This window comes from Etheostoma cragini, chromosome 21 (genome assembly GCF_013103735.1).
Source record: "Etheostoma cragini isolate CJK2018 chromosome 21, CSU_Ecrag_1.0, whole genome shotgun sequence".
In the NCBI taxonomy this organism is placed as follows: Eukaryota; Metazoa; Chordata; class Actinopteri; order Perciformes; family Percidae; genus Etheostoma; species Etheostoma cragini.
Window position 1 is genome coordinate 8519070 of NC_048427.1, and position 13772 is coordinate 8532841.

Genomic DNA, 13772 nt, shown 5'->3' on the forward strand with positions numbered 1-13772 from the left:
CAGTTCTGAAGGCAAAAGGGGGTCCAACCCGTTACTAGCATGGGGTACCTAATAAAGTGGCCGGTGAGTGTATGTCTTCTTCTGAGAAGTTATACTTGTTGAACAATACTTGATATTATAACACGAACAAAAGTAAACTCATAGGTGTGTCTATATAAACTAATACAATTGCATTATAGTGTGTCATAAACCATTTTGTAAATGGTTATGTACTTCTTTTTAATGCTAAGCAGGGGGACGAATAGTGTTGCCCACCCCTTCATGTCTAAAGGCCCTAACACACCAACCCAATAATCGGCCATCGGACAGTCTTGCGAGATCAGTGACTCAAGTCTGTTTGATGTGTTCCGTGCCGTTGTCCGTTGGAGGGGACGTCGGCCTTCATTTTGACCGACTTGACATGCTTGGTCGGAAGGCAGGCACTGCCGGCGGTGGTACAATGACCAGTCTGATTCGTGGACTGCTAACCTGGAAATGACAAGAGGGATGACTAGACTCTTTCAAAATCTGACAGAAATCTTTTAAACTGACCTTTGTTGATCTGAAATGAAGACAGATCAATCAGCTGCCGTTGGCAATCGGCATTGCTTCAATGTGTTCCAAGGCACTTTTTTGGATTTGGGGAGGCAGTCAGTCCAACTGCCTTTTCTGCCAACGGTCAGCCCTCGGGCTGGTGTGTCAGGGACTTAAGCTGTACTATAAAAATAAATGATAAAGAAAATACCAAGAAAAATATCGTATTGTCATACCAAGTGTAAATGGGCTCATAGTGCAACTTCTATGTTTATTTATCCGTCCACAGGCCCAAGTTGTTCTTCCCAACCTGCACAGCAGAGACCAGAAAGCGTCCAGGAAAGCTTGCTGGCACACACTCCGTCCTTACAGCCTTCATCCACAGATTCCTCCTCACTCCGCTCTCCTCAGCTGTCCCCACGGATATCCCCTGGCTCTCAGCTTTCCGATCTACCTTCAGACAGTCAAACCGTTGAAGGGTGCAGCTTGGCCATCGGTTCAGGCCCACACTCTGACCCTCAGGGGAGCTCCACGGGAGGTGAGCAGAACGAGGTGGTGAAGGAGGAAGAGGCTAAAGAGGCCAAGAGCAACAAAAAACCTCTTCACTGTCCTTCGTGCAAAGTGACGGTCAATTCCAGCTCACAGTTGGAGGCTCACTGTAGTGGTATGTTGTGTAATACCACTGATATTATGTTGGTTAATTTAGGATTCTAATAGTCCGCCTTTTTGTTTGGCTAAATCAGGCTCGAAGCACAAACAGATGATTGATGGTCCCAACAGCAGCCAGTCACAACGCAGGGTCAAGATGACGTCATCGCCCAGGCCAACCAGCCGAATTAAGCAGCGAATGAGCAGCAAGACCAGAGCAGTTGTGGGTGTATCTAGCCAGCCCTTTCACTGTGAAATGTGTCGGGTGTCCGTCAACTCAGAGACACAGCTGAAGCAGGTATGTGGGTTTATTCTGATATAAGAAATGTGACTGACTTTACTCTTGTACAAACCCCTGACCACAGTATAAAAACAAAAAAATATGGAATCCCTAACCTTTGTGTTCTCAAAGAAAACTACCCAGTGTGTTGACTCTTTGGTTTGTTAGAGCTTTAAACTTACTTTATATTGTTGTCCCCTTTTAGCACATGAGCAGCAGGAGACACAAAGAGCGGTTGGCTGGGAAGCCTGTCAAGGCGAAGTTCACCCCCTATAATAAACTACAGCCCAGTGCTATCTTAGCGGTAGGTTGTCTCTCTCAGACACACAGACACACACACACATATACACAGGCACACACACACACACACACACAGTATGCAAGTACGATATGCCTAGTGTTTGATACAAACAATACAATTATACTGTATATATTTTTTATATATACTTTGTATTTATATGAAAGTGGTGGTAGTAGTAATTTATATATATATATATATATAAATTACTACTACCATCTCTTTAATCTAGACTCAAATATCCTAATTTTGTACAGACATAACCCTAACCCAGACTTTGGTGATCTTTTAACTTTTTTATCTAACACCATCATCAGGCCAACATTTTAATTTGTCCTATACTTTGGTCTATGACCAAAACTAGTGACATTCCAATGTAACTTAGCTGTACTTTATGTTTAGTGGTAATTAGCTAAATCTAGTAGAATGCAGATTTCATAATTTAGATCAAAGCACCACCATGTCTAAGTACAGCTTCACAGAGCTGCTAGCTCAACTTTAGACACTTGTTTAGAATAAATATGTATCTTGTCTTTGGTTTCAGACTAAACTGGCCCTGCACAAGCAGCTATCTAAGGTCTTGCCGGCAGGGTTCCTGACCAGCCCCCTCAATCAAGCTGCCTTGTGCACCATGGCGTCTGGACCCTTGGCACTACGGCTGCCGCCGGGTCCCACAGCCTTCATCCATGGTCCCCTGATCAGCCCCACACTCTTTAGGCCTGCCCCAGGACCTTTGAGGGCCACACATGCTCCTATTATCTTCACTCCTTACTAGCAATGAGCCAGGCTAGGCTGGAGGACTTACAGTACAGTGGACCTAAACTAGCCAAAGCTGGAAAACCAGAAGGCAGATGGCAGATGGCAGCATATAAACATGTCAAGTTTGGCAGTTTCAAGTCGTAACAACAGTATGCACATGCATATAGTAGATTGAGATTTCAGTGCTAACTGACCAGTGTCTCCACCCCTTTAAAATTGGAAGGACCATCGCTCAGCTGTTTCCCCTCAGCAAACTGTTGAGTGCATGTCCCTGGGTCTGGACCCCTCTGGAAGCCATAATGACTAGCATTTTTTAGTTTAATTTAAAAGACAATTATATAATACAACTAGGGTGTGTTAATGTTACTAAGTGTTTGTTGCCAAAATTCTTTCAATTTTAGAGCTTTCTAGTTGTACTCTGGGAGAAAGAGTTCATTCCTGCTTCAGTCTTTATAAACAAGATCAAGAAAGTCCAGATTGTGTCTCCCGTGGAAGTGGCTATTTCCGTATAACTGTCCTCCACCAATGAAAAGACAAAGGAGACCCATAACTTTGGATTGCTAAGGATAGTGCATCTCAACAAATGTATATCTTTACAGACGTTGTCTTATGTGGATGTATTTTTGTTAAATAATTAATTTAAGATAAATATATACATTCATTTTTTTTCTCTTTGTATGTGTTTCTCTCTTGCTCTCTGTGTTATTAAGTGACAATCAACCACCATCCTGATATGATGCCAAGAATACTCCACCCTATGGAGACAAACTACATCTAATGCATACAGTGCAATCGTTTTATTTAGAGTTATAAAATTGAAAACTTGTGTGGATGAATAAGTTAGGATTAAGCAACAGCTTGATGCTGTTTGTGCAATATAAAGAGACAGGCTGATGTGTTCCCTCAACATTATATATAAGGATTTATCCACAACATTTAAATGTCTTTGACGTCTTTATAAACCTGTTATTTTTTTATACAGCTTAATAATAAAAAAAACATCTTTTACTTTAGAAAATCACTCCCACCTGATAGTACTGAATCATCCTAAGCAATATGTATTTTTAAAGTATCACCTGGTAAAATGTATGACTAGTGTAACTGTGCATCAATTGCAATAATGTAAATGATTATTTGGTGAAAATGTCAATACTGTATTCTACATGAACTTATAAATAGTACTGTTTTTACAAAGTTGTGGTAGTTTCTTCATATGCAAATATAAATTTCTTTTAGCTTTCATTATCGAGAATATAGGCCTACTTCATGTATGAATAAAAATATCAACAAGAACACTTAAAGGTCCTTGACCAAGGCACACATTCATTTATAACTTGTAACATCAGCTTGGCACTGTTTTTTATTTCAGATCAAGATGCAGATCAAGATAGGTGTGATTGGACCACATCCTACTTCAAACTCGGTTTCCATTTTGATCTCAACTACACAACACCTGTAAAGATTTGTGACCCAGATAGACAGACGGATACAAACACCTTGCAAAGTACTTAAAACTTCTTCTGTGGTAGTTCCAACTGCAATCACCTTGTGACACACATAAAGTCACAAGGTGAAAAGCAATACCAGCATTGCTGTTGTGGCTTGTAACAAAGTCATTGCTTATTAACCCCCCCACCCTTTACATACTTTATGATACTCTAGTGCTCTCTAGTGGTCTTATGCATATAGGAGATAGGATAACCATAGCAAGCAAGATGTCAATGCTTTTTCTTGCACTATACATTTGTATCTATCTAACAAATTGCAAATTGTGAAAAGGAGTAGTTACCCTGCTTTTGGAGTGTACAAAAAAAATGTGCTTTTAATAATAATGGTAGTGTACAAAAAGACCTCTAAATCTCTTTGTTAACGATGCACGAACCCAAGTTACAATCATGTTTAGTCACTTTGGGATAGATAATGCTGTTTGCATCTCTACAAATATCATTGTGACATAATGCCTTCTTTGTTATTCAATTGTAGCATGTTTGTAGGAGGAGATAAACTGTAAATAAAAACAGAGTTAATGTTTTTTTAACGAAAAGCATGCAGGATGGAGTTAGAAGTGTTTGTTTTTTTTATAGAGAATGTCTAATATACACAAAGCAACAGCATGTCCAGCTTTTCATTTGTGAATCATCCAGTAAATTGTGGTGATAGCAGCCTGATCATTAGTCGATTGAAAAATGATTACAAATGAAAAACTTATGTGGTAGTTACAAATATATTTAAATGCTTCATAGACTCTAGCAAGGTGTTCTGGGTAAAACGTCTTTAAATGTCTATGGGTAAAACCGCAGCACATTTCTGGGTTTTTATATTCATTTTTTGTAACATTTATTTTTAAAAGCTAAAATATGATATATAATAGAAAAAAAGTTAAAAAGTTAAATAATAGAAAGTTAAATAATAGAAAGTTAAAATAAAACCATAGATACAATCTATGATTAAAACATCCTATATTTTGATACTTGTTTAATTTGTATTCCAAGACCTTACAAAAAGAGGAAGAAAAAAAGTACCCGGAAATGACGTCGGTTCGTGATCGTTCTTTCTAGAAAAAAATGGCTGCTGTTGACATCGACGTGCCGGTGGACACAGAACCTCAAATCCACAATCCAGAGGACATGGCTCGGTAAAAGATATATTTAATTGTCCGCTGTGTTTTGTTGTGCTGCGCGTTTACTATGAAAATAACCCGTGATTCACTAACTGAACTCAACTGTTACCTGACAAAGCTTGGGAACAACAGCCGTTATCAGCTCGGAGACAAGCTAACCAGGCTAACGTAACCTATTGGTCCGGGGAAAAAGGCATATTTAGTTTTACATGTTAGATTTGATTTGTAGGTGTTGGCTTCATCATAGTTTCGACAGTTCATAATAGACCACAACTGGTGGATTCATCAAATAATTTTTTTTCGCAACTTATTCGTCAAGAAAACCTAGCGTTAGCTAAGATAATTAGCGTGTCTTAAAACATGCTTCTCAGCTAACGTTACAGCTATATTGTATTTTGTGACTTATTGGGTCAATAGACCTGCTCGTACGGAGACATTTACGGAAAACAAAGCATTACTAGCTACAGTCTGTTTCTGGACCGTAAGTTAGCAGTCCGTTTTCGAGAAAGTTCCACAATAGGCATACCGGTACACAGATGCCATTAGTTGGACTTGGTTCTTAGTTACCGTAATTACCTAAGTTAACCTTGGAAACCGTAAAAACACTTTAACAGTCTCACTAATTCTAATATTCAGTGTTGTGATGCGACATTCTTCAATAGTGGAAAGTGCCATATTATGTTATTTTTCAGGGTTATACTTTTTTTCTAAGTCATGTTTACATGCTTTAACGTTATAATGTTTTTGATTGGTCAACGTTTACCGTCTTCCACATCTGCGTTCTTGATGTCTGTACCGTAATTGCAGCCGGGGATGACAGTGACGGCACTGTAGTGGCACTTTCTAATGACATCACAACTGTACAGAAGTCCTTACAGATTGTTTAAAAGAACACTTTTTTAATAAGGGCTGTGTGCATTTCTCAGTGGATTCAGCATTTTAATACTTTGGAAGTATTGAATGTAAATGTAAATGTGCTGTATTTATATAGCGCTTTTCCAGTCTTAACAACTGCTCAAAGCGCTTTTACATCTACAAGAAACATTCACCATTCACACACATTCATACACTGTGGCCGGGGCTGCCGTACAAGGTGCCACCTGCTCATCAGATAAACACTCACACACATTCACACTCCGATGCGCAGCACCAGGGGCTACTTGGGGTTCAGTGTCTTGCCCAAGGACACTTCGACAATGACTGCAGCGGCGGGGATCGAACCACCAACCTTCCGATTGGCAGGCAACCGCTCTACCATTAGTGTATTCCATACACTTTTATGTGTATTCCAATAGACAGTATTCCATATACTTTATATAGCACCTCAACCTGCTTTATAATGAAATAATCCAAAAAATCATGGATGTCTCACTGTTTAAAATAGTTGACCTTTTACTGCAAACCAAAATGCACCTCTGGTAGGCAATCATCCTTGACAGTAATGTTACATTTTGCATTCAATTGATGTCTTGTCACATTATGTGATCTGTGCAAAATTTGAAGTAACGCATGTTCTAATAAATTAGAGAAAGTTAACAGGTGTAATTAAAGTGTCCACATAACAATTACTAATGAATATTAGGTAGACTTTACTGGGCTTATCATATGCCACATGTGAAAGATAAAATATAGGAATCAGTGATTTTTACAGTATTTTGTATTTGAAATAATCCAAAGTACCAAAATAAGTGAGTTGGCAATGTCTCAAACTGTTAGTGCTATATTTGCAGATAATAGACAATAGCAATATGTTCTACGGGGAGTTTAGTTCTGTCAAAGATTTGCATTGTGGCAGCTTTTATACTAAACTAAATTCTGCTGTTACCATATCAAGGAAAGATGAGCAATAGAGCATTGTTGGACATTGTAGTCATCTTAAGCTAAAATCTATGTATCTTATAATTTCTGTCCCAGCATGCTATTCAGAATTATACATTACACAATTTTATTTATAAAAAATTCTGTTATTGTCTCTAACAAAGTTTTTACACACTAAGGGTGTATGTGCTTGTTGTCTGCCGTGGCAGAAGCATGTGAAAACAAACAAGTCTTGGCCTTTTTTAAGACTAACCGCTGAATTTGATCTATCTGAATGCATTATTTAACCATTTTGCTGATGGAACACACTCAGTGCTATGTCACGGACTGGGTTACAGCCTTAATAGCAACACTTTTAAATGTTTCAGCCACAGTGAGCAGCACAGCATTTTTTCCCGTACGTCAATCAGCGTTGATTTGCCCTTTAACATTTGGCACTTTTTGAAAGGTCTGCAGCAGGTTAATTTCACTGCTATGTTTAGTACCACAGCCATCAGGACTGTACAGTATGTGCCACGCTCTGCTGTCCCAGTTCCAGGTGTAACACACACACTCCAGTTCTTTCAGGCTCTGCCTCATTTGCAGGAAAGTTTCTAGGATACAAATGAGTATGAGCAAACCATTTGATTAAAAAAAACCTGTCCGTTTGGTTTGATTGGTAGAAGTTTTTAAAGAATTCTAGCATATGTAATCCGTCTTTGTGACTCCTTTTTCAATGCTCATACGTTATTGATTGCTGTTGGTGTGTAAAGACCATTTCAAAAAATATATAAAAAAAGTATATTGGAAAAGTATTACCAACCGTGCCTTTTAATTGGTTGTAGGGTTAAACAATTTGGGAAAAATATCTAATTGCAATTATTTAAACTAATACTGCAATTGTAATATGAATCACAATATTGGAGGGAATGATAATTTTTGCAACATTGATGTCATTTTTAATTGAAAAATCCATTAAAATAATCATGGTGGGTTTTTTTGTCCTTTTTTTTTTAACGATCTTTACCAAACAAAGATTTTCCGTTAGGCTGCACAGTAAATCGGACTTGCGTAATAAAGACATTGTAAATACACTCAGGGATTATTACTTTTTTAGTTAGTTGAAAGAGAGCATTAGTGGAAAACTTCACTTTTTCAAGGTGCCTTTTGTCTCCAGTTCAATTTCAAGGAAATTCAGAACAGTTTGTTTTATACTGTATCAGCTAGTTACTGTCTGGATTCTGTTTCTCTTCTCTTTGCAGTCAGGCCGAAGGCTTCAAAGAGCAAGGGAATGCCTTCTACAGCAAGAAAGAATACTCTGAGGCTTTCAACTATTACACTAAGGCCATAGGTGACCACCAACTTCTCTTAACCTATTGATCAATATTTGTTTACAGTGTTTCCTTTTGGATTTCTTTTAGAAGTTGGTCCAAGTCTCTCTCAACAACCCCATCCCCCCCCCCCCCCCCCCCCCCCCCCCGCACCGTCGCCAAATGTTTTACATAAGAAACGAAACTGACACTTTGCTTTCACCTCTATTCACACACAGACATATTTTCAGTTGTGATTGAACTGTATTATTTGAGAAACAATAGGGCCGTTACTTACTTAACAGTAAATATTTGCTCAGTTTCATTTTTCAGACAGTTTAAACATGCATTGGCAACTCACTTTCATACTAACTATACATGCAGACTTTAACACCCTTCCAATTTGATCTCATCCCTTATAAAATAATCACATTTACACATAACATTTACAACAGGTCTACAAAATGAATTTTACAAGAAATTCTTCATAAGGAAATCAAAACACAAATGACTACATCTATAGAATATTTCCAATTTATTTTATATTACACTGACTCGCTTACCATTTTAATGTTTCCAGATGTTTCACATCAGGACGAAGAGCTGACAAAACTGACAAATTGAAGGTTGTTCAATTAGAACGGACCCACCGCAGGGACGTTTTATGGGAGCTGTGTGTTTAATATTCGACTTGAAATAAAGCCAACATTTTGACAATAAACTCCATCAACACAACAGTATGTGGAGTTTAACTGGACGGGCCCAAAAACCTTTGAATAGCTCTACTGGTTATTAAATTGCCATGTGAGTGGCAGCCAACGGGGGCTGCATTTTGTCGGCAGGATCATTTAACGGGCAACCGCTAATACTTTCTGCACCTGCCCGATTTCTGATACCGTGGCTGCAAAACATTTTGCCAAGGCAGACCACCACTACAAAATCGATTTAGAGGAAACACCGGTTTATACTCTACAAATGAGAAAAGCTGATGATTTCCTCTTGTCGCAAATCTACTTTAAGACTTGACTGCTTCAACGTGTATGGACGTACAGTATATTTATCTGTAATTTCTACCCACATATCAGTTTGTGACATGTTTTCTTCTTCTTTCATCTCAAGATGTAAGCCCCAAAAATGCCAGTTATTATGGCAACAGGGCAGCCACCCTCATGATGCTTTGTCGCTTTCGAGAAGCCCTAGAAGATTCCCAGCAGGCTGTGCGCCTGGATGACTGTTTCATGAAGGTCTGGTTTGAACATCATCTACATGCACTTGCAGAATAGAGAGTAACATGTACAGTTGTTTACACAGTCTTGTGCCCCTCCTGTCCCACAGGGTCATCTACGTGAGGGCAAGTGCCACCTGTTGTTGGGAAATGCCATGGCGGCCAATCGCTGCTTTCAAAAGGTTTTGGAGCTTGAGCCCAGCAACAAAGAGGCCGAGCAGGAGGTGGGGATCACCTGAACTTTTTGCATTTTATTTAATGTGATTACAGTATAGGAAAGCTTTGAACTGCATACTAATCACAGTCTTGGAACTACAGACTGAATAACGCACTTTAAACCCGCATGTTAACATTGTAAAAAAAGATTGATTGATTGAAAGATGCTTGTTGTTATATTTTAGAATAAGACTGCAGGGACTCTACTGGAGTACGAACGGCAGGCAGATTATGGCTTTGAGAAGCGGGATTTCAGAAAGGTATTTAAGCCCATTTTCTTTTTCCACTTTTTTCCAATGAGAGAGCGATTTCTTCAACTAATCAAATAGATGATGAAAAATCTGTCAAATTGTGCTTTATTTTGGTGCTTATTGCACACACACATGCATTTTGTCTGTCAAAGTTAAGTTACACTGAACAACTTTTTTTTTACATTGATTAATAATAAAACAAAAATGTAACTCTTATAAAGCTCCAAATATTTGCATTTCTTTTTTCTATGAAATGATAGTGTAACAGGTGTATTGGCCCTGTTCTGGTCTAGGTGGTGTACTGCATGGACCGGGCCTTAGCTGTGGCTTCTGCCTGCCACCGCTTCAAAATCCTCAAGGCCGAGTGTCTGGCTCTGTTGGGACGCTATCCAGAAGCCCAGTCTGTAGCGAGGTAGGTACATCCAGTGGTAGCTTCATGGTGTGTGATTGTTTTGTTACAGTTATGCAAATCATTCTTGGCTTTTTATACCATTTTAATAGGAGTACAAGGTCTGCTTTAGTCGCTTTCCAATAAGAAGGATGGAATAGATTTACAGATTCTCCACAGCAGATGAAAACACAACTTATTTTTACAGTGATATCCTGCGAATGGATTCCACCAATGCAGATGCACTCTACGTCCGAGGCCTGTGTCTTTACTACGAGGACTGCATCGATAAAGCTGTACAATTCTTCGTCCAGGCTCTGCGCATGGCACCTGACCACGAAAAGGCCCGGCTAGCCTGCAGGGTAAGGTTCAAGATGAGTACATTTTTTGATGTGAACACTGTTCATCATATGTTTTAAAAGAAAACTCCACAGTGCACCTTTTTTTTTTTTTTAAATTTTTTTTTTTTATAAAGGCTAACAAGAATAGACTAGACATGCTGCAATACAGAGAACATCTTTTACATGGCTTACATTTCACTGCAAGTGTGAGTAAATTGTTGTAGGAGAAACCTAATGACTTGTTCTCTTTCTAAATCAGAATGCCAAAGCCTTAAAAGCCAAGAAAGAGGAGGGCAATCAGGCATTTAAGAACTGCAACTATGAAGCCGCTTACCAGCTGTATACTGAGGCCCTCACAATAGACCCCAACAACATCAAGACCAACGCGAAACTCCACTGCAACAGAGCCACGGCAGGAGCAAAGGTTAAAGGCGACAAAATCAGCAAACTGCCAGTTACAGGCATTTGATGAATAATGCTGTCTGGTTATTTGTTTAAAAGTAGCAACCTTGCGTAGTGCTTGGGCTCTTCTTACTCATTCATTCATACATTTACTTATTTCCTCAACAGCTGAAGAAACTTAATCAAGCCATTGATGACTGCACCAGCGCAATCAAACTAGATGACACTTACATCAAGGCCTACTTAAGAAGAGCTCAGTGGTATGATACACATTCAATATGAGTACGTTTTTCCTCGTGTATGTTCTGCGTTGTGCAGGTTTTAAGTGTGTACTTTGTGTAACCCCATAGTTACATGAACACGGAGCAGTATGAGGAGGCCGTACGAGACTATGAAAAAGTTTACCAGACAGAAAAAACATCAGGTAAGCTGTTGTCTTTCCACATTTTTACCTGTCTTGACTGATTCACTAGCTGGTCAGGTTTTCACTCACTCACACATTTTGTCCCTCTAGATCACAAACATCTTCTGAAGACAGCACAGCTGGAGCTGAAGAAGAGCAAAAGGAAAGATTACTACAAGGTGCTTGGGGTCGGCAAGAACGCCACCGAGGACGAGATCAAAAAAGCGTACCGCAAACGGGCCCTCATGCACCACCCAGGTAGGCCTCTTGGTCTTTGCACAGACATGCAGGTAACCAACTTTGGGTACATTTGATGATTTAAAAAAAAAAGAAACTTAATTGTATCATCTTCTTGCAGACCGCCACAGTGCGGCAACCGCCGAAGTGCAGAAGGAGGAGGAAAAAAAATTCAAGGAGGTGGGCGAGGCCTTCACTGTGCTCTCTGACCCGAAGAAGAAGATGCGCTACGATAGTGGACACGACCTGGAAGATGAGAGCTCCTGTGATGGCGGAGGTGACTACTTTTAGTTTTTTCTTTTCTTTGGCTTTTTACATTCCGCCTATAGGTCATTGGTGGGTTGAAAGAGAACATATCAGGGTTTTTTGTTTTGTTTTTGTTTTACATTACTTATTTTAAAGGGATACATTTCAAACTAAAAAAAAAGCACTTGAGGGTGCAGACCTCTGCTAAGGCACGCCCTATCACACGATGTTAATGCAGTGGGAATCTTCCCAGTTTGGAACAAATTGTTCTGATTATTCCAGCACCACAAAAATGCAGCCGATTTTTTTTATCCATAAATTTCACGTTATGGTGGTTATTCCAACTTTCACTCCATTTCTCCATCTTGTTCTCCCTGAAACTCATCATCACCAGCTAATCCCGATATATTTTTGCCTTTGCTTTTTCTTTAGATTTTGATGCAAACAACATCTTCAGGGCCTTCTTTGGCGGCCATGGTGGAGGAGGAGGAGGAGGATATAGTTTTGATTCCAGTCCAGGTATGTTTTTTTAGTTTTTTCCCAGTTTGGACATCCACTAGTTTATTGAATCATGGAAAAATCTATCAGAGAAATTGCATCATATTAACTTAACTTTTTTTTTGTTTTTTTTCAAGACTCTGGACCTGGAAATTTCTTTTTCCAATTCGGCTAAAGTAAAGGAGCATATTGGAGGATGCAGCCCCGCAGTGGACAAAATTAAAATGGACCCACAGTTACCTCATGATGCTCATACTCCTGGGTGTCTTACAAAATCTCCCCACTATTCTTATTCAAGAGGTTTCTCATTATTACATTCACTCCTAAATTGTACTAACAAACAGTGGGAAGGATAATTCAAGTTAAGAATTATCGTTGTATATAAAAAAAGGTTCTTAAGAAGTCTTTTTTTTTTAGAGGTTTGGATCAGCTGATCAGAGCATGTTCCTGTTGCCAAAATCAAAATGATATTAAATAAAATCTTGTAACACTGCCTCAACCTTCATAAAAGTGATCAGTAGAAAGAAATACATTGAAAGTGTAAGCATCATGGTTGATTAGTTTTAGAAGACATAACATGGCCTACGTTTTTAAGGTTCTCCTGGGATGGCATGTCTCTATAGAGTGTCAATGTACTGTGGAAGTTTGATGTCAAAACTGACCTCAGGACAGCCTGTTTAGGACGCCAGTCTCTCGCAAGCGTTTGTTCAGGTTTTATTGGCTCACTTGTCAAATATAGAATAGACGTGCAAGTTTTTTTTGTTTTTTTCTCCATGCTGCATTGTATATTTGAATCGAATGTAAAGCGTTTTGTGTCCATACATTTTTTTTTCTTCAGTCTTCCCTTGGTCTATTTATATTTATTGTGCTGTATATTCTTACCTGTATACAGCAGAATGCAAGTGTTTGTTTTTAAGAGACTCATTTGTAAATGTTTAACACAGCATCGTCTTTGCTCTCAGATTGTGCAAAGTATGTGCTTCTTTCCCCGAAACAGGCTAAAATCAGCATACTTACACCTTTCACTTAAAAGCACCGACCAAACATCTGTCCCTTCCAAATTAAAGTGGTGCCTTACCAGAGTTAACAAATCAGTCCAAAGCTGCAGAGCAAGACCTATTTACATTTTTTATTTTCTTTCACAGGACCTTTTTTTGGCCAGTGAGTGAAATTGAATTTTTGCAAGTTAAATCTTCATCCCGTCAAACACAAAATACTTTTATGTCATCGTCAATCTCACCTAACTGTTATCCAGCCATACTTGTCATGCACGTTTTGTCAGGACAGCCCTTTCCCTACGTGTTCTACCTGTTTTAAAAGGGGCACTGATAGTAGGTCGA

The 13772-nt window shown here is 39.0% G+C and overlaps 2 protein-coding genes across 4 annotated transcripts in view; both read left to right on the forward strand.

The window, feature by feature from the left end:
* LOC117937045 (zinc finger protein 385B-like) overlaps positions 1 to 2579 on the forward strand; it is a 41189-nt gene extending 38610 nt beyond the window's left edge. For 2 of the 3 annotated variants that reach the window (XM_034860680.1, XM_034860682.1), the window contains 4 exons: positions 803 to 1177; positions 1257 to 1459; positions 1647 to 1745; positions 2284 to 2579. In XM_034860680.1, the coding sequence (XP_034716571.1) occupies positions 803 to 1177; positions 1257 to 1459; positions 1647 to 1745; positions 2284 to 2514 (908 nt within the window). In that variant the 3' untranslated portion in view covers positions 2515 to 2579. The remainder of the gene's footprint in view (positions 1 to 802; positions 1178 to 1256; positions 1460 to 1646; positions 1746 to 2283) is intronic. The other variant, XM_034860681.1, reaches the window with a different exon arrangement.
* Positions 2580 to 4989: 2410 nt separating this feature from the next.
* LOC117937473 (dnaJ homolog subfamily C member 7-like) lies at positions 4990 to 13275 on the forward strand. The gene is made up of 14 exons (XM_034861478.1): positions 4990 to 5133; positions 8178 to 8266; positions 9345 to 9469; positions 9561 to 9674; positions 9852 to 9926; positions 10211 to 10329; positions 10514 to 10667; positions 10906 to 11070; positions 11217 to 11308; positions 11399 to 11472; positions 11563 to 11709; positions 11810 to 11965; positions 12367 to 12453; positions 12570 to 13275. The coding sequence occupies exons 1-14, from the start codon at positions 5063 to 5065 to the stop codon at positions 12605 to 12607; spliced, it is 1506 nt and encodes a 501-aa protein (XP_034717369.1). The 5' UTR covers positions 4990 to 5062; the 3' UTR covers positions 12608 to 13275.
* Positions 13276 to 13772: the final 497 nt, after the last annotated feature.